Raw genomic sequence first — 18,124 nt, 5'->3', positions numbered from 1 at the left:
AGCACCCGGGGACCAACTCCAGTTCTTCTTTCCATCGCCTTGCTCAGGGGCACAGGCAGGAGTATTAACCCTAACATGCATGTCTTTTTGATGGTGGGAGGAAACTGGAGCACCCGGAGGAAACCCACACGGACACGTGGAGAACATGCAAACTTCACCCGGAAAGGACCCGAGATGGCCTGGGGTTCAAAGATGGCCTGGGGTTCAAACCCAGGACCTTTTTGGCTGCGAGGCCACAGTGCTTACCACCGTGCCGCTTTCTACTGGCTACCTTCCTTGACAATGTGGACATTTCATCGCTCTTTCTCATCTCCCCAAGGGCAAAGATCAGTTTCAACCCGGTGCCTGAAGGTCCAGTACACCAGGGTCAGGTAAACTGTGCTGATTGACCTTAAACCTCTATGGTAAAGCAGTATTGGGTTGTCCCTGTAACTGAGCAAGTGCTGCGGGGCTACCGGAGCAGTCTGAGAGGCCTCGCTTCGCGGTGCCAGCGTGCCGACAGAAGCCTTTTGTCCAGCTTGTCACTGCTTGTAGGTGTCTAGCGACGCGTGTCCTCAACTGTTTTCAGTTTCGTAGGTGAAACCAGACCTTCTGGCACGGGGCCTGCAGCACCTCCCGCCGGGCCCGTCAAGAGGACAGTGTGTGTTTGTGTCTGAAAGTTTGTGTTAAAGCTGACAGAACTGTGGGGCAGTGTACTCAGGTCCGTGACAACGCTCTTTCTTAAGGGCGGTCCCACACTGATGGCAAGAGCGACAAATGTTGCCGAGTTGTTCTGCTGCATCATTAACACCGGCTAAGTAGGACCTCGTTTACGCTGTGTCACAAACTGACAACACACAGAGACGCCTCTGTTTCCACAGCGTGGGCTGGCCAGCTAAGAAACAAAGACCACAACTGTTGTCATTCCACGCCCTACTTCCTCACTGACGTGAAAACACTTCGCTGGCAGTTAACAGATGGATCACACGAGACGATGCCCGAGGGACACGATCTGCTTTATTTGGACTTTCCAGGGCTGTTTGAGGGCCCACAAAGTTCGCTTAGATAATGGGAAATTGCATGCAAACACCATACAGCTGGGTATGTTTGAGATGACACCGTAGCACATGCTACCTGCATTAGGCCCCTGCAGGGTTTTAACAACACAAACTTGATCAGGTATCACGGTTCGGTTAGGAGGCATCTGGGTTGGTTTGTAACAGACAACACATCTCATCTGGCTTTACCTGCACCTAGAACATAATCTCTTGTGACAGTGCATTTCGAAAGCAAGGTAAAGGTAAGAAAGTGCAAACAGCAAGACTGTGTGTGTGTGTGTGTGTGTGTGTGTGCGTGAGTTTGAAGGGATTGTTAGTGCATTACATTAAGACCACCAGGACATCACTCAGTTTAATGTGAAGATGAGTCCAGAGAGCAGGCCACACCATTACAGCCTAACACAATGATATTAATCTCCAGATAGCACTGTTACACTGCATGCTATCCATGGCTAAAAAAAGGTGTAGTTTACCTTGACTGATGATTTCGTATCTCTGCTCAACTCATCCTGCTAGCATTCATCAACACAGCCACCAGCTGCAACAGGCACTGCGTTAGTGAGGTGGCGTATGAGTGACACTACTGATGGAGAACGGATGCAGGGTGTTGCTCCAGTCTCTCCTGCTGGTGAGGCATTGGTATATTGAATGAGCAGGTGGCTTTTGACTTTGTTGTGTCATCTCCCACCAGATGAACACACGTGATAGCACTGCGAACATGTGGCAGTGATAACAGCAACCGTAGAAGGAATCCTGAAGGATCTTAAGTGTGGAGGAGGCCGATACAGAAGTACACAAGAGAGAGACAGTCTCAACATACGATACAGCATGATGCAGAAAATCTGCTACCGTGCGTGGATGGCGGTGGTGGGACGTCATACAGAGCCGTCTCGGGCATCAGTGTGAAGTCACTTGGGTTTCAACGAGATGAGGTCTGGGTGAGGTTGGTCGAGACTGGTTTGAAATCGGAGCGTGCTCAGACCTTGACGCCTCCTTCAGATGATGACCCTGAGCTCCTCATCGCTTAGCTGGTTGACCTCCATGATCTTCTCCAGCTGCTTGGTGTAGCTCACCTGGTCCTGTAGGAAGTGTGGGATGCGCACGCGCTCCATCTGGCCCAAGCCTTTCAGCTGATCCACATCCTCAAAGGACACCTGTGCCCACAGAGCGACAGAATCAGCCATTGAGTTCTACACCAGACGGGTTTCGTAGATCTTAGAAAGTAACCGCAGTTTTCCCCAACTAGCACTGCTATCACAAGCACAGTTTTGATCTGTATACTTCCACTGTTCATCGTTCCTCCCAAACAGACGGCATGGTCTGCTCACTCATCAGAGAGCTTGCATAAGCTTAAACAGCTTTGCAATGCGTTCCACTCGCAGCTACAAAGACAGAAACATAAACCTACTTTTTTACTGCGACAATTTAGTCGACGTGCAGCTGAAAAACATCACTGTTGCGTGGGTGTGCCGACGACGCGGCACCGTGTTGAAAGCCAGTTGTCACACAGAGCACATTGGAGCAGTTCAGATCCCATTAACTCACCTTTCCCAGAGCCATTAGCATTAGGAAGTCAATCTTGTCTCTGTATCTCAGGATCTGAAGGATGCCATCCAGGTACACCTGATCTTTACTGAAGCATCCTGAAAATACAAGAGGTCCATAAGCCTTAAAGCCCTGGCTAGAGTTAACCCAACAAAAAGGGGTGTAACAGCATCAGCTTTACAGAACAGAACATGTAAGCGGGGAGGTCAGGTCTGGGATAGTGACCTGGCAGTGCGGTGTTGGTCTGGCCCCTTTTGGCCCGGACACAGTAGTCCCAGCGAGTGTTGGGGTCCTGGACGAACCGTCCCAAGCTGCGGAAGAGCTGGGAGAAAGACATTTGGCTGGCCTGGTACACGGTGTAGTAGAGCAGGGCCGCGCGCCACAGCGTGGGGTCTTTCCTGAACAGGACGCTGTGGATGCTGGCCAGGCCCTCCTCGGTGGGGTTCACAGGCTTCAGGTTGTGCTTCCTCCTGCCGGCGCTGCTGCTCCATGGCTGGTGGCTGTTGTTGATGCTGCGGAAATAGTGCGTGCCTGCCGAACAGAGGCGAGAACTCAACAACCACAGCGTCCCATTGTTAAACCGATTATCTCATAAAACACAAATGGATTAAAATACGTGAGCTATTTAGCTCTCTTTATCAGTTATTACACGTTCAAGTAATACCACCCATCCATTATCCAAACCACTTATCCTGCTCTCACGGCCGCGGGGGTGCTGGAGCCTATCCCAGCAGTCACTGGGCGGCAAGTGAGGAGACGCCCTGGACAGGCCGCCAGGCCGTCACAGGGCCTAAATAGGACATTTATTTTCTAATTTCTCCAATACCGATAGCAGAACCGTTAGCACCGGTGCCCGTTTAATACCGGGTTTCAGTACCCATCCCTCCCAGAAGGCGACGCCATACTTTCCCTCCCTATAGGAGTGTAGTCAAGTGGTAGTCAACGTCTATACTGCCCAGCTTTTGGGCAACTGTGCTCGGTGGGGAGCAGCATGCATCATATATTGATCTTAGCATCACTGACTATGAGGACCTATGAGGATGTAGATAACAGTACTTGCCAGTTTATCCTTACTCACCACTCTTGCCATGTATACTGTCGCTCCCATACAGCAATCTACCTCTAACTAGCCTACTTCAATGTGCCAAGACTTGCTTCTCCCCGCTAGTATTTGGCAAAATGCATTTTTCAATGGTAACTGGTGTCACATCAGAGACTGAGAACGATGATGTCTGTATCGAGCTCGTTATCATACGGGTTAAATTCCACTAACATACAGGATGGAACGGTGTCAATTAATACCAATATATGTATATGAAAGAGTAATACGCTAACTCATGCAGACCGGCAGCTCCAACAGTCATCCTGGCTGGCGTTCCTTCTCCTGGACAGTGATTTTTTTGTTGTTGTTTAGATATGTGTGTTGGTTTGGATATATGTGCTCCTGTAGTTTGGATGTGTGTTTTTGTCTTGTGTTGCACTGCTGTGGGCTGGGGGAAACCGTGTTTCCTTTTATTTCATGTGCACAGGTGCATGAAATGAAATGACAAAGTGTTTCTGATTCTGGTTGCGCGCGTGTGTGTGTGTGTGTGTGTCTATCTGCAGTTAATCTGGCAAACTGCAGGACCTATCAGCCTGAATTTATTTGTGTGTGTGCACAGTTTAGGACTGTATGATGCAGAACCTCTCATGGTTACGATGATTAAAAACCCTTGAAAATCCTTTGCTCTTGCTATCACTCGACCAACGCGGCCCTTTGTCGCTGCCCGATCTGAGTCAACCGTGCGCGTGCGTACACATGCGTGACTCACATCTACGGTTGACTCGTTTGACTGGAGTCAAAACAGAAAGTGTTGCACGTTCTTGTCGCTGCCTGATCTGAGTCAATCGTAGATGTGAGTCGTGCATGTGCGAGCGTGAACGGTTTATCCAGCTTTATTATAGTGTAACTATAATTATAGTGACCACGGATGAGTAGACCCGCTAGTGTCGTCTAACAAGTCAGAACCTTTAGTTGACGGGTTAGCGCAGTGCGACCCAGGTTCATTTTGCAGCTGTGGCGGTGGTTCCCGGCTGCCCCCTGGATTCGCTACCATATTATGAAAATACAGACAGGGTCAGGGTTAGACCAAAATGGTCGCACAGCAAACCTTTTCTTTTTGGAAAGTACAAGTTCATATTAGAGTTGGGGTGCATTCATGTGACAGTGCCCTAGGAGGCTGCACATCCACAGACTGACAGGCAAAACGTTTTTATTAGCTAGATTTTTTAGCTTGCATATTCACAACTTTTATTTTTTTCCTATTTCCCGTTCAGTTGACTTGGACACTCTGCAAAAGTCTTATAATGGCAGGAAAACACTGGTTTTTCTGTCCATGTGTGTGTGTGTGTGCGTCTGTCCGCAGCTAATCTCTCATACGACTGGGCCCGTCAGCCTGATGATGTTTGTGCACAGTTATGACTGTATGGTCGAGGCCCTCTCACGGTTGTGGTGATTCAAAACCTTTGAAAAACCTGTTTTGTACCACACCTGAGTGCCAACTCCTCATCTGGTTTGTTGCCAAGTTGGAGCACAACAGAAGAGGAGACACACCTGGAGATCTGCACTCTACTGAGTATACTCTTCTAGTGTTTGACTGTTGTAATAATATTTACTACATACATTTATATTTTCCAAGATGTATCCATATTTTATATATACATATACACTACCGTTCAAAAGTTTGGGATCACCCAAACAATTTTGTGTTTTCCATGAAAAGTCACACTTATTCACCATCATATGTTGTGAAATGAATAGAAAATAGAGTCAAGACATTGACAAGGTTAGAAATAATGATTTGTATTTGAAATAAGATTTTTTTTACATCAAACTTTGCTTTCGTCAAAGAATCCTCCATTTGCAGCAATTACAGCATTGCAGACCTTTGGCATTCTAGCTGTTAATTTGTTGAGGTAATCTGGAGAAATTGCACCCCACGCTTCCAGAAGCAGCTCCCACAAGTTGGATTGGTTGGATGGGCACTTCTTTGAGCAGATTGAGTTTCTGGAGCATCACATTTGTGGGGTCAATTAAACGCTCAAAATGGCCAGAAAAAGAGAACTTTCATCTGAAACTCGACAGTCTATTCTTGTTCTTAGAAATGAAGGCTATTCCATGCGAGAAATTGCTAAGAAATTGAAGATTTCCTACACCGGTGTGTACTACTCCCTTCAGAGGACAGCACAAACAGGCTCTAACCAGAGTAGAAAAAGAAGTGGGAGGCCGCGTTGCACAACTGAGCAAGAAGATAAGTACATTAGAGTCTCTAGTTTGAGAAACAGACGCCTCACAGGTCCCCAACTGGCATCTTCATTAAATAGTACCTGTTAGAGCCTGTTTGTGCTGTCCTCTGAAGGGAGTAGTACACACCGGTGTAGGAAATCTTCAATTTCTTAGCAATTTCTCGCATGGAATAGCCTTCATTTCTAAGAACAAGAATAGACTGTCGAGTTTCAGATGAAAGTTCTCTTTTTCTGGCCATTTTGAGCGTTTAATTGACCCCACAAATGTGATGCTCCAGAAACTCAATCTGCTCAAAGAAGTGCCCATCCAACCAATCCAACTTGTGGGAGCTGCTTCTGGAAGCGTGGGGTGCAATTTCTCCAGATTACCTCAACAAATTAACAGCTAGAATGCCAAAGGTCTGCAATGCTGTAATTGCTGCAAATGGAGGATTCTTTGACGAAAGCAAAGTTTGATGTAAAAAAAATCTTATTTCAAATACAAATCATTATTTCTAACCTTGTCAATGTCTTGACTCTATTTTCTATTCATTTCACAACATATGGTGGTGAATAAGTGTGACTTTTCATGGAAAACACGAAATTGTTTGGGTGATCCCAAACTTTTGAACGGTAGTGTATATGTATAATTTTATCTTTTTTTTGGTATATTGTATTGGGGCGGCATGGCTCAGGAGGTAGAGTGGGTCATCTTGTAATCAGAAGGTCGCCGGTTCGACCCCCGGCTCCTGCAGAGGGCATGTCCAAGTGTCCTCGAGCAAGACACTGAACCCCTACCTGCTCCTGATCAGCAGGTTGGCGCCTTGCATGGCAGCAACTTTGAGTGGTCGGTAGACCAGAAAAGCACTATATAAATGCAGTCCATTTATATTATAGATTTTATGTGGCATGTAAGATATTGATTACATCTGTTTCTTACTATGGAAGGATTTTATTTTTTATCACATATTTATGTTTTATGAAATTTGCATCTCTGCTCTTCGCAGATGATGTGGTTTTGTTGGCTTCATCAGAATGCGACCTCCAGCATGCACTGGGGCAGTCTGCAGCCGAGTGTGAAAAGGCCGGGATGAGAGTCTCCAAGTCTGAGGCCGTGGTTCTCTACCGGAAAATGGTGGATTGCTCCCTCCAGGTTAGGGATGAGTCGTTGCCTCAAGTGAAGGAGTTCAAGTATCTCGGGGTCTTGTTCATCAGTGAGGGTAGGATGGAGCGGGAGATTGACAGGTGGATTGGTGCAGCATCAGCAGTAATGCGGACGTTGTACCGGACCGTTGTGGTGAAGAGGGAGCTGAGCCGGAAAGCAGAGCTCTCAATTTACCAGTCAGTCTTCATTCCAACCCTCACCTATGGTCATGAGCTTTGGGTAGTGACCGAAAGGGTGAGATCGTGGATACAAGTGGCTGAAATGAGTTTCCTCCGTAGGGTGTCTGGGCTCAGCCTTAGACATAGGGTGAGGAGCTCGGACATCTGGAGGGAGCTCGGAGTAGAGCCTCTGCTCCTTCGCGTCGAAAGGAGCCAGTTGAGGTGGTTCGGGCATCTGGTTAGGATGCCTCCTGGGCACCTTCCTTTGGAGGTTTTCCAGGCACGGCCAACTGGGAGGAGACCCCGGGATAGACCCAGAACTCGCTGGAGGGACTACATGTCCAATCTGGCCTGGGAACGCCTTGGGATCCCCCAGGAGGAGCTGGAGGGTGTTGCTGGGGAGAGGGACGTCTGGAGTGCCCTACTTAGCTTGCTGCAACCGCGACCCAACCCCGGAGAAGCGGCTGATGATGAGATAAGATGAGATGAGAAATTTGCATCCTGTACTATAATACTCTGTTGTTTTGGTGTTTTCATATATGCTTGTAATTTGTCATATTAGTGTAGTCTTTATCACACACTTCACACACACTGTAGTGACGTGCAGGTTTTTCATGTTGTGAGGTTCTATTGCAGTCCTTGCACACCATGCACATTTCTGCAGTTCTATACAACCCTACGTAAGCTTTATTTTTGGTTGTTTTCTTTAAATTTATTTCTGATTTTTCCCTTTTTTCTCCCAATTTAGTGGCCAATCGATCCCTATTTTAATTCAAACACCCACCCTCGTACTGCGTGCGTTCGCCAACTGCATCTCTCCGGCCGGCAGTCTCGAAGGAGACGCCTCGCCACTTTCGTGACAAGGCGACTCCAGGCCGAACCACTGTTTTTTCCGACACTCCCAGAGACGCATTCACGTGACGAACACAAGCCGACTCTGCCCCCCTCCCGAAGACAGTGCTGCCAATATTGCCGCTTCATCGAGTCCGGCCATAGTAGGATCTGACGAGACCGGGGCGCGAACCCCAGTCCCCAGTGGGCAACTGCATCCACACAAAGCCGATGCTTAGACCGCTACACCACTGCGGACTATTTTTGGTTGTGTTTAGAGCATTGCATTGTATAGCCATTTTTCTTGAGCTGCATGGTTTTTCTATTCTGACTTTGTCCTTTTCAGGGATTTTTAAGTGTAAAGTCACCAGCATAACCAGCGTTCCTGTGTTTTTATATGTGTCGGTCCCAGTCATGACAGTTTATTTTGGAGTGTTACAAGATGGTCATAGAGCTAAACCAACAATAAACCTGGAACTGGGGTTTGTCCTCATCAGCGTAAACAGTATTGAAATCCAGCCGGGCAAATGATCTCGACTTTTTTTCCTTCCTTTTTTTTGCACAGCGACAGCAAAAGAAGAGCTGCTGTGTTTGCTTTATTGTGAATGTGCTTTCCTGGCCGTGGGTCCACTTACCTTCAAAACAAACAAGCACCAGTCCTCCTGAAGCAAGTTCGCTGAACTGGGAGAAAAATCTTTGCAGGTCATTGCCCCTGTAAATCATTACACACTGCGAGGACCTAAATCTGGCCCTGATGACAATGATTTATTCTTCTTGGAAAAAAAAAATCAAAGAGTAAAACACACTCTAGTAGAAGTGCAACTACATCAGTGTGCAGATTTTTGACTGTTAACGTACTGAAACACTGAACACATCAAGTCCTTTAAGGGAACTGACCCGAGGTGAAGCTGGCAAGCAGCAGATGTTCTGGACTCACGTGTACAGCTCCTCACTGTCAAACAAACCTCATGTAGAGCTGGGCAATATGCAGAATATCATCATCCCGATAACCATGTGGAACTTTACATAACACTGTCATAGACATATGCTTACACGTGGAAATACATGATGTTCAGTGATCCAAATTCATCTCATCTCATCCTCAGCTGCTTCTCCAGGGTCGGGTCGCAGTGTCAGCAAGCTAAGTAGGGCACTCCAGATGTCCCTCTCCCCAGCAATGCCCTCCAGCTCCTCCTGGGGGATCCCAAGGTGTTCCCAGTCCAGACTGGACATGTAGTTCCTCCAACGAGTTCCAGGTCTACGGGGTCTCCTCCCAGTTGGACATGCCCGGAAAACCTCCAAAGGAGGGCGCCCAGGAGGCATCCTAATCAGATGCCTGAACCACCTGACCTGGCTCCTTTCGACGCGAAGGAGCAGAGGCTCTACTCCGAGCTCCCTCCGGATGTCCGAGCTCCTCACCCTATCTCTAAGGCTGAGCCCAGACACCCTACGGAAGAAACTCATTTCAGCCACTTGTATCCGCGATCTCACCCTTTCGGTCACTACCCAAAGCTCATGACCATAGGTGAGGGCTGGAACGAAGATGGACTGGTAGATTGAGAGCTTTGGCTTCGGCTCAGCTCCCTCTTCACCACAGCAGTCCGATACAATGTCCACATTACTGCTGATGCTGCACCAATCTGCCTGTCAATCTCCAATCAACTTCGGTTCATCACATTGAAATGTTTGGTAATGTAAAGTACAATACCCAACCCAACTAACTATCAAATAAAACTCCCTCAAATATTTCTGACCTCATTTTGTGCGACATTTTAGTTAACAGATTCTAGTTATCATTAATTTAGACCACAAAATTGCACAACACGATATGAAAATATCTGAACTAATACAATAGCTGAAGGATGATAAATGCTCATATTGAATTACCACCAGTCAGCGTATTAGCTCCCTACCGATCTCATGCCTCAGCAGGCCCTCCAGCCAGAACTCCCGGGCGCTGGAGATGTTGATGGTCAATGTGGGTGTGCCGTTCGTCACAGTCATTGAGGCCCGAGAAAGAAGGTCATCTGTCACGTGAACCACTATCTGTCAAGACAACGGACAAAGTTACAGCATGCAGACCTGCAGGGGTCGTGTGTAGCATGACGGTCTGCTTACCTATCGGGACACTTAACATGTTATCATAACGTACATGAACTCTACACATGTGCTTCTAGGCCAGCTGCCATGTTTCAATCAGAATCAGAAACACCATTTCCCTCAGCCCACAGCAGTGCAACACAAAGACAAAAACACATATCCAAAACCTACAAGAACACATATATATAAACTAAACAAAAAAAAAAAAATCACTGTCCAAGAGAGGGAATGCCAGGATGACTGTCAGAACTGCTGGTCTGCCTGGGTTAGCAGTTAGCTTAGCCTGCCCCACTTCCACAACCTGTCAGACCACCCTCGGGGTTTCCTCTTCGGGCGCAGCTCCAGTCAGGGCTGTGGTCCTTGGGCCCAAAGGATGCAGCAGACCAAGCTCCCTCAGCAGATCCAACACCAGCTCTCCCAACCAGACAACTTTGACACACCTCCCCGTACTCCAAACGACGACACTAAAAACACAGCCAAGGCTAGGCGAGGCCACCACCAGACTGCCCTAAGTATTATCGGAACTGCCGGTCTGCATGGGCTAGCAGTTAGCTTAGCCTGTCCTGCTTCCGCGTCCTGTCAGACTGCCCTCGGTGTTTCCTCTTCGGGCACAACTCCAGGCAGGGCCCCGTGGTCCCCCACAGGATGCAGCAGGCCAATCTCTGCCAGCCGATCCAGCGCCAGCTCCCCCAGCCATCAAACGAAGACAAACTTGGACACAGACGTGGACAAAGACACTGCATGGACAGTACTGGGTGAGGCCGCTGCAAATGTGAATTTGCGCCGCCATCTTCCCACACCAGAAGCGGAAGCCATTAGGACTTTGACAGGCAGACAAACGCTGTCCACATATGTGCTGTTATGTGATCAGTGAAACGTTAGTAAGTCGGTGATGAAATTTCCCAGTGTTGTTCATTACATAAGCAGAGATCAACAAAGGCGGACATGAAGATGTCTCCCTGAAGCCAACAGGATTGACGTTGCCAGAGCACATTAACTTACAGGGCCTGCCGTTCTCCTGTTCTGCCTGAGAGGCCACAACACATCTAAATCCTAACGACATATGCTGGACTGGTCAGGTCACAGACTAAAGCAGACAGCCACATTGAAATTCCAGGCACTTATCATTTCAGTCTATCCAAAATATATTTCCTCTTAAATGCTACTCAATAATCTATGGCACAGAAGCACTCCAAAAACTAGAAACTCAAATATCATGTTTCCATATGCATCAAATATTCCATTATACTCTGCAAGCCCTCTGGTGCCTCACCTCCCCCGTGCAGCCCTCCTTCTCCATGTACTTCTTCACATTGTACCAGATGCGACTCTTGGTGAGGAGGTTGCCCCCCGTAGCCTGCTCGAACCTCTCATAGATGCCGTACCTCTTCAGGGCCACCTCCATAATCCTCACCGCCTGCAGGAGTCAACAAACACAATGAGTTTCAGAGTGGATCCTGACCTAAAATAAGAGCCTTGGCCATGAGGCAGACTCTGACCCATGTCTGTCTGGCATAACCTTCATCCAGACCTTGTGATGCTGATGTTTTAGATTGGTACCACTGAGACTCTGTTTCAGTTTGATGTGGGGCCATAAACTCTGGGTATCATCCTTCTTTCCACTACCGTTTGTAATTCGTAAATATATAATACAGGACATTAAATATTTAATATTACTTAATGTGCTTCCTGAAAGGAGTTCTGAAAAGGGCATTAGTGCAATTTGTTGCTGTTGTGCATGAAGGGTGGTGTCATGTGTAGTAAATTCTCTAACCAGAGTGTAACTTGCACACACGTTAAGATGACTACCCAACACTGCCGATTTAAGTCAAGTCTGACTAATGACATGAGAACGGCCCATTTCATATGATGATTGCCCCCCCCCTTTTCACGCCAATTGTACCTGGCCCATCACCCCACTCTCTGAGCCTACCTGGTCATTGCTCCACCCCCTCTGCCGATCCGGGGAGGGCTGCAGACTACCACATGCCTCCTCCGGTACATGAGGAGTTGCCAGCCGTTTCTTTTCACCTGAAGAGGAGTTTCACCAGGGGGATGTAGTGCGTAGGAGGATCACACTATTCTCCCCAGTTCCCCCTCCCCACTGAACAGGTGCCCCGACCGACCAGAAGAGGTGCTTGTGCAGCGACCAGGACACATACCCACATCCGGCTTCCCACCCGCAGACACGGCCAGTTGTGTCTGTTGGGACGCCCGACCAAGCCGGAGGTAACACGGGGATTCGAGCTGGCGATCCCCCTGTTGGTAGGCAACGGAATAGACCACTATGCTACCCAGACGCCCCTCAATTAATATTATAGAAGAATGGCTGTTATACTATGTTATGTAAACTACAGCCACTATGACAAATCATTACTGCTGTTTTCAAATAAACATCCATCCAGCCATTATCCGAACTGCTTATCCTGCTCTCAGGGTCGCAGGGATGCTGGAGCCTATCCCAGCAGTCATTGGGCGGCAGATGGGGAGACACCCTAGACAGGCCACCAGGCCATCACACAGGGCTGACATACACACACACACACACACACACACACACACACACACACACACACACACTCACATCTAAATGATAACTACCAAAACATTCTCGTGACAAGTAACCCATCAGGTTACTATTACCATTTTAGGATAATCAGCACTTACCAATGAATATGTTTCGCACTATGTTTAAAAGTAACTATAGGGGGCATCCGGATGGCGTGGCGGTCTATTCCGTTGCCTACCAACACAGGGATCGCCGGTTCGAATCCCCATGTTACCTCCAGCTTGGTCGGGCATCCCTACAGAGACAATTGGCCGTGTCTGCGGGTGGGAAGCCGGATGTGGGTATGTGTCCTGGTCGCTGCACTAGCGCCTCCTCTGTTTGGTCAGTCAGGGTACTTGTCGCGGGGGAGGGGGAACTCGGGTGGGGAGAATAGCGTGATCCTCCCACACGCCACGTCCTCCTGGTGAAACTCCTCACTGTCAGTTGAAAAGAAGCGGCTGGTGACTCCACATGTATTGGAGGAGGCATGTGGTAGTCTGCAGCCCTCCTCAGACTGGCAGAGGGGGTGGAGCAGCAACCTGATGGCTCGGACGAGTGGAGTAATTGGCTGCATATAATTGGGGAGACAGGGCAAAAATCAAATAAATAAATAAATAAAAATAACTTTAAAGAACATCCAAGTGTTAGATTTCACCGTAATACCTTCAATTTTTTCTAAACTTCTAGTTTTTATCCTGATTTGTGCAAATATGACTTGAATGAGGCTCCACTCCACTTTCAGACACCAGCTTCTCCCTGCCTGGGCCTGGACACTGAAGAGAGTCCCTCTGGTGGCTGAATCCCAGTACACCCGTAGCATGACAATGGAGAATTCAAACCTAGTCAGCTCAGTTCCAACCTTGGGAACTTGGCACATACAAGTGGATGTGGCGTTGGATGACTTGCCACCGTCTCAGTACCACCAGTGTGTCTGGTTTCACCAGTCCTAACCTAGCATCACATAGATTTTCAAGCAGCTACAACCCAGGGCCACTGACTGAACCCCTTTATAGCCTTAGCACCACTCTTCTTACCTGCATCAGAAAACGATCTGAGGCATTGCTATGTCGAGCCAGGACAAGCGGAGAAAGGGGGTTGCTGTACTCAAACTGGGGGTTGTAGGTGAAGTCAGACTTGAAAAACTTGACCTTCTCCCTCTCAACATTTGATGGTTTGATTGCAGTGATGATGCAGAGTTTCTTGGCATTCTCTGCTTTCTGTTGGAATGCTGATCTGGGCAGCATGGGAAACTTGGTGCATGGCAGGTTGGGAACGCTCGCCTTCCTTTGACAGGAAGCTGAGCGAGATGATAAGCGTATGGCACTGCCCAGCATGCTGCTGTTCCGTGTTGGCTTCGTGACATTGGAGAGGCAACCCGAGAGGATATAATCTGGCTGTATGGTCTGACAACCTCCCTCTTGGACATGCACCCCAAGTGGAGCCATGCATGGATGGTAGTTCCTTTTACACAACGTGGAAGCACTCTTCACAGACGTCTTAGGCTCTCTGTAAGGAGAATGCTTGCAGCTCTGTCTCTCCTCTCCGTCCTTGGCCCGCAACAGGACATTGTAGCTGCTGGTTCCAGAGGTGAAGAGGTCTTTGAGGACACCGGAGGAAAGCTTCTCTATGTACACTTCGCTCGGACTCGCCGGTTTGTCAGTGGTGTTGAAGATGTACTTTTTGGACATTTCTACTTCTGGCCAGTGCAGTCTTTCTGAAAAAAAGAAAAGAAAGTCATACCATGAAAGAGTTGTCAGTGAGGACAGTGATTTGTGATTTCTTTTCTTGTGATTTTGCTGCCTTTTCTTAGATTCACCTTCACTTCCAGAGTTCTTGCTGGTGCGCAGATAGACTAATCCTCTTAAGAAGGTGGGATAAAGATAGATCTATTGAGCCCCAACTTTAAGAAATGTGCGCTGTGTGTGAAGAATGATGTGCATTCACAGCTCTTACTGATTCCACAATGACATAATCACATCTCCGATTTTCCTTTTTTTCTCTCCAGTCACTCATCATGATGATGAAACTTGACAAGACTCCAATTAATTTGCATCAGAGGTAATGTTATCAGGGACCACTGGCTATCCAATGCCTGGCATGACACAGACAGTTCAGAGACCCGTTATGAGGGGGCAAATTAAATGGATGGTGTCTGCAGGGACTAGCTGCAGTCCCACTGGCAGGAAACACTGGGTGCAGGACTGTGTGCAGAACTAGCTGCAGTCCCACTGGCAGGAGACACTGTGTGCAGGACTGTGTGCAGAACTAGCTGCAGTCCAACTGGCAGGAGACACTGTGTGCAGGACTGTGTGCAGGACTGTGTGCAGAACTAGCTGCAGTCCAACTGGCAGGAGACACTGTGTGCAGGACTGTGTGCAGAACTAGCTGCAGTCCCACTGGCAGGAGACACTGTGTGCAGGACTGTGTGCAGAACTAGCTGCAGTCCAACTGGCAGGAGACACTGTGTGCAGGACTGTGTGCAGGACTGTGTGCAGAACTAGCTGCAGTCCAACTGGCAGGAGACACTGTGTGCAGGACTGTGTGCAGAACTAGCTGCAGTCCAACTGGCAGGAGACACTGTGTGCAGGATTGTGTGCAGGACTGTGTGCAGAAATAGCTGCAGTCCCACTGGCAGGAGACACTGTGTGCAGGACTGTGTGCAGAACTAGCTGCAGTCCAACTGGCAGGAGACACGACTGTGTGCAGAACTAGCTGCAGTCCAACTGGCAGGAGACACTGTGTGCAGGACTGTGTGCAGGACTGTGTGCAGAAATAGCTGCAGTCCCACTGGCAGGAGACACTGTGTGCAGGACTGTGTGCAGAACTAGCTGCAGTCCAACTGGCAGGAGACACTGTGTGCAGGACTGTGTGAAGAACTAGCTGCAGTCCCACTGGCAGGAGACACTGTGTGCAGGACTGTGTGCAGAACTAGCTGCAGTCCCACTGGCAGGAGACACTGTGTGCAGGACTGTGTGCAGAACTAGCTGCAGTCCAACTGGCAGGAGACACTGTGTGCAGGACTGTGTGCAGGACTGTGTGCAGAACTAGCTGCAGTCCAACTGGCAGGAGACACTGTGTGCAGGACTGTGTGCAGAACTAGCTGCAGTCCAACTGGCAGGAGACACTGTGTGCAGGATTGTGTGCAGGACTGTGTGCAGAAATAGCTGCAGTCCCACTGGCAGGAGACACTGTGTGCAGGACTGTGTGCAGAACTAGCTGCAGTCCAACTGGCAGGAGACACGACTGTGTGCAGAACTAGCTGCAGTCCAACTGGCAGGAGACACTGTGTGCAGGACTGTGTGCAGAACTAGCTGCAGTCCAACTGGCAGGAGACACTGTGTGCAGGACTGTGTGCAGGACTGTGTGCAGAAATAGCTGCAGTCCCACTGGCAGGAGACACTGTGTGCAGGACTGTGTGCAGAACTAGCTGCAGTCCAACTGGCAGGAGACACTGTGTGCAGGACTGTGTGCAGAACTAGCTGCAGTCCCACTGGCAGGAGACACTGTGTGCAGGACTGTGTGCAGAACTAGCTGCAGTCCCACTGGCAGGAGACACTGTGTGCAGGACTGTGTGCAGAACTAGCTGCAGTCCAACTGGCAGGAGACACTGTGTGCAGGACTGTGTGCAGGACTGTGTGCAGAACTAGCTGCAGTCCCACTGGCAGGAGACACTGTGTGCAGGACTGTGTGCAGAACTAGCTGCAGTCCAACTGGCAGGAGACACTGTGTGCGAAGAGCCCCGATGACCCTGTAGGGCACCACAATGGGAGCAAGCACTGTTCAGACAGGAGCGCTGATGTGGAATGAATGAAGCACACCACACAGCCACAGCCACGGGAAAACGCAAAAGACAACACGTTTATTCCAGCTTCACTGGCTCGATACATGGGAGAAAAACGTGATCGGTTACCAAATTAAAATCCTATTTAATTCAATGAAGACATGTTCTGGCGCAGGGTACAGATCCTCTACAGCAGACTCGACAAACCAAAACAAGCAAGCGCACAAAAAAAGAACCACAATATAGTTATTAAAATCACAATAATCTCACAAATAATCACAAATCACATAAGCACATTAGTCTCACAAATAATCACAGTCACGCAATACTCGCAACTCAGCTTTATCATTGTACAAAAAGTTCTCCGTTGACCGAAATGCATCATAAAAGGATGAGCTGGAAGAGCTGCACCACGTCCTCTGCAAGTCCCCCCCCCCCGTGCTCTTGCAGCGCGGACTGTGACCAGCCCGTCACCCACGTGTTCACATAACCACCCTTCTAATGAAGTGTTGCGCGACAACGCAACGCTAAACTGCCGTTTCACAGCAGATGACGGGGTTCACCTCGAGATGACGAGACGTATCTCCCCGGAGGAGGGGCGTCCCTGTTTTCAAGTCAGTTATCAGAGTTAAGCGCTAACCGCCCGCTTATGTTGTCATTTCTTTAGCACGTACAACAGAACAATAATAAATAATAACAAATAAGGTCACCTGTGACTTTTATGGACTCCAGCATCTCCCAACGAGCTAAGCGTTAGCAGCTAGCCTCAGCGGGGTGGCGCAGGGACCGGCGGAGCCGCTGTCAGCCGCTAGCGCACGAGCTGTTTAAGTCCTCGTTGCCCAGCAGCGGCCCGGGTAACGCCGCGCGCGCCGCGAGCCAAGCCGTCACCGACCGCGCGCAAGCCTCTCCCCCGTGGCGTACGTAATACGGAAGCGCTGGTGCTCATGGGAGATGGCGTCCGGGACTGGAAAGGCGAGGCGGCGGCGGCGTACGCCAAAGTAAAGGCGTAATAAACGAAAGAATCAATCTGAAAACATTGACTGGAATGTAGCACGGAGCGTTAATGACAAGTTTTATGTATGTTTCAAAATAATTCATCTCGTTTATCCGACAAATCAGAAACTCAAAAATAGGTAACACTTTAGTATGGGGGAACGTAGCCACCATTAATTAGGTGCTTATTAGCATGCAAATTAGCAACATATTGGCTCTTAATTGGTCATTATTAAGTACTCATTAATGCCTTATTCTGCATTGCCTTATTATACAACCAGTAAGCCATTAACTATGTGTTGTCCCTCTATAACCTCAGAAGTATTGCTTATTAGTAGTACCATCTCAATATGCTTTGCTTAGTATGGCCTTTATAAGGTGGTAGTACCACAAGAAGAGTTATTCTCCCTTACTAACGCTTAATGAATATGCTCTGTTCTTACATAACAAAACACAAAACTACAAGTGTTCATAGTGTTAAATTACTCTAAATTAAGTTTTTGTTACTTAGAATATGTTCCCCATACTAAAGTGACATCTTGATCATTACTAATTCACTAGCAATTAAGTTTTTGTTACTTAGAATATGTTCCCCATACTAAAGTGACATCTTGATCATTACTAATTCACTAGCAATTAAGTTTTTTTATGTTCCCCATACTAAAGTGTTGCCGAAAAATACAAGCGTGACACTGATGTAAA

At 48.3% G+C, this 18,124-nt stretch overlaps 1 protein-coding gene across 1 annotated transcript; it reads right to left on the bottom strand.

The window, feature by feature from the left end:
- Nucleotides 1-990: 990 nt before the first annotated feature.
- matcap2 (microtubule associated tyrosine carboxypeptidase 2) lies at nt 991-17,325 on the bottom strand. The gene is made up of 7 exons (XM_056298672.1): nt 17,140-17,325; nt 13,683-14,362; nt 11,374-11,517; nt 9,914-10,046; nt 2,808-3,113; nt 2,583-2,680; nt 991-2,191 (listed from the first exon to the last, which is right to left on the bottom strand). Exons 1-7 carry the CDS (start codon nt 17,162-17,164, stop codon nt 2,033-2,035), a joined length of 1,545 nt encoding a protein of 514 aa, XP_056154647.1. The 5' UTR covers nt 17,165-17,325; the 3' UTR covers nt 991-2,032.
- Nucleotides 17,326-18,124: the final 799 nt, after the last annotated feature.

The sequence above is a fragment of the Lampris incognitus genome, chromosome 18 (assembly GCF_029633865.1).
Source record: "Lampris incognitus isolate fLamInc1 chromosome 18, fLamInc1.hap2, whole genome shotgun sequence".
NCBI lineage: Eukaryota > Metazoa > Chordata > Actinopteri > Lampriformes > Lampridae > Lampris > Lampris incognitus.
This window is presented reverse-complemented; position numbering and strand designations above follow the sequence as displayed.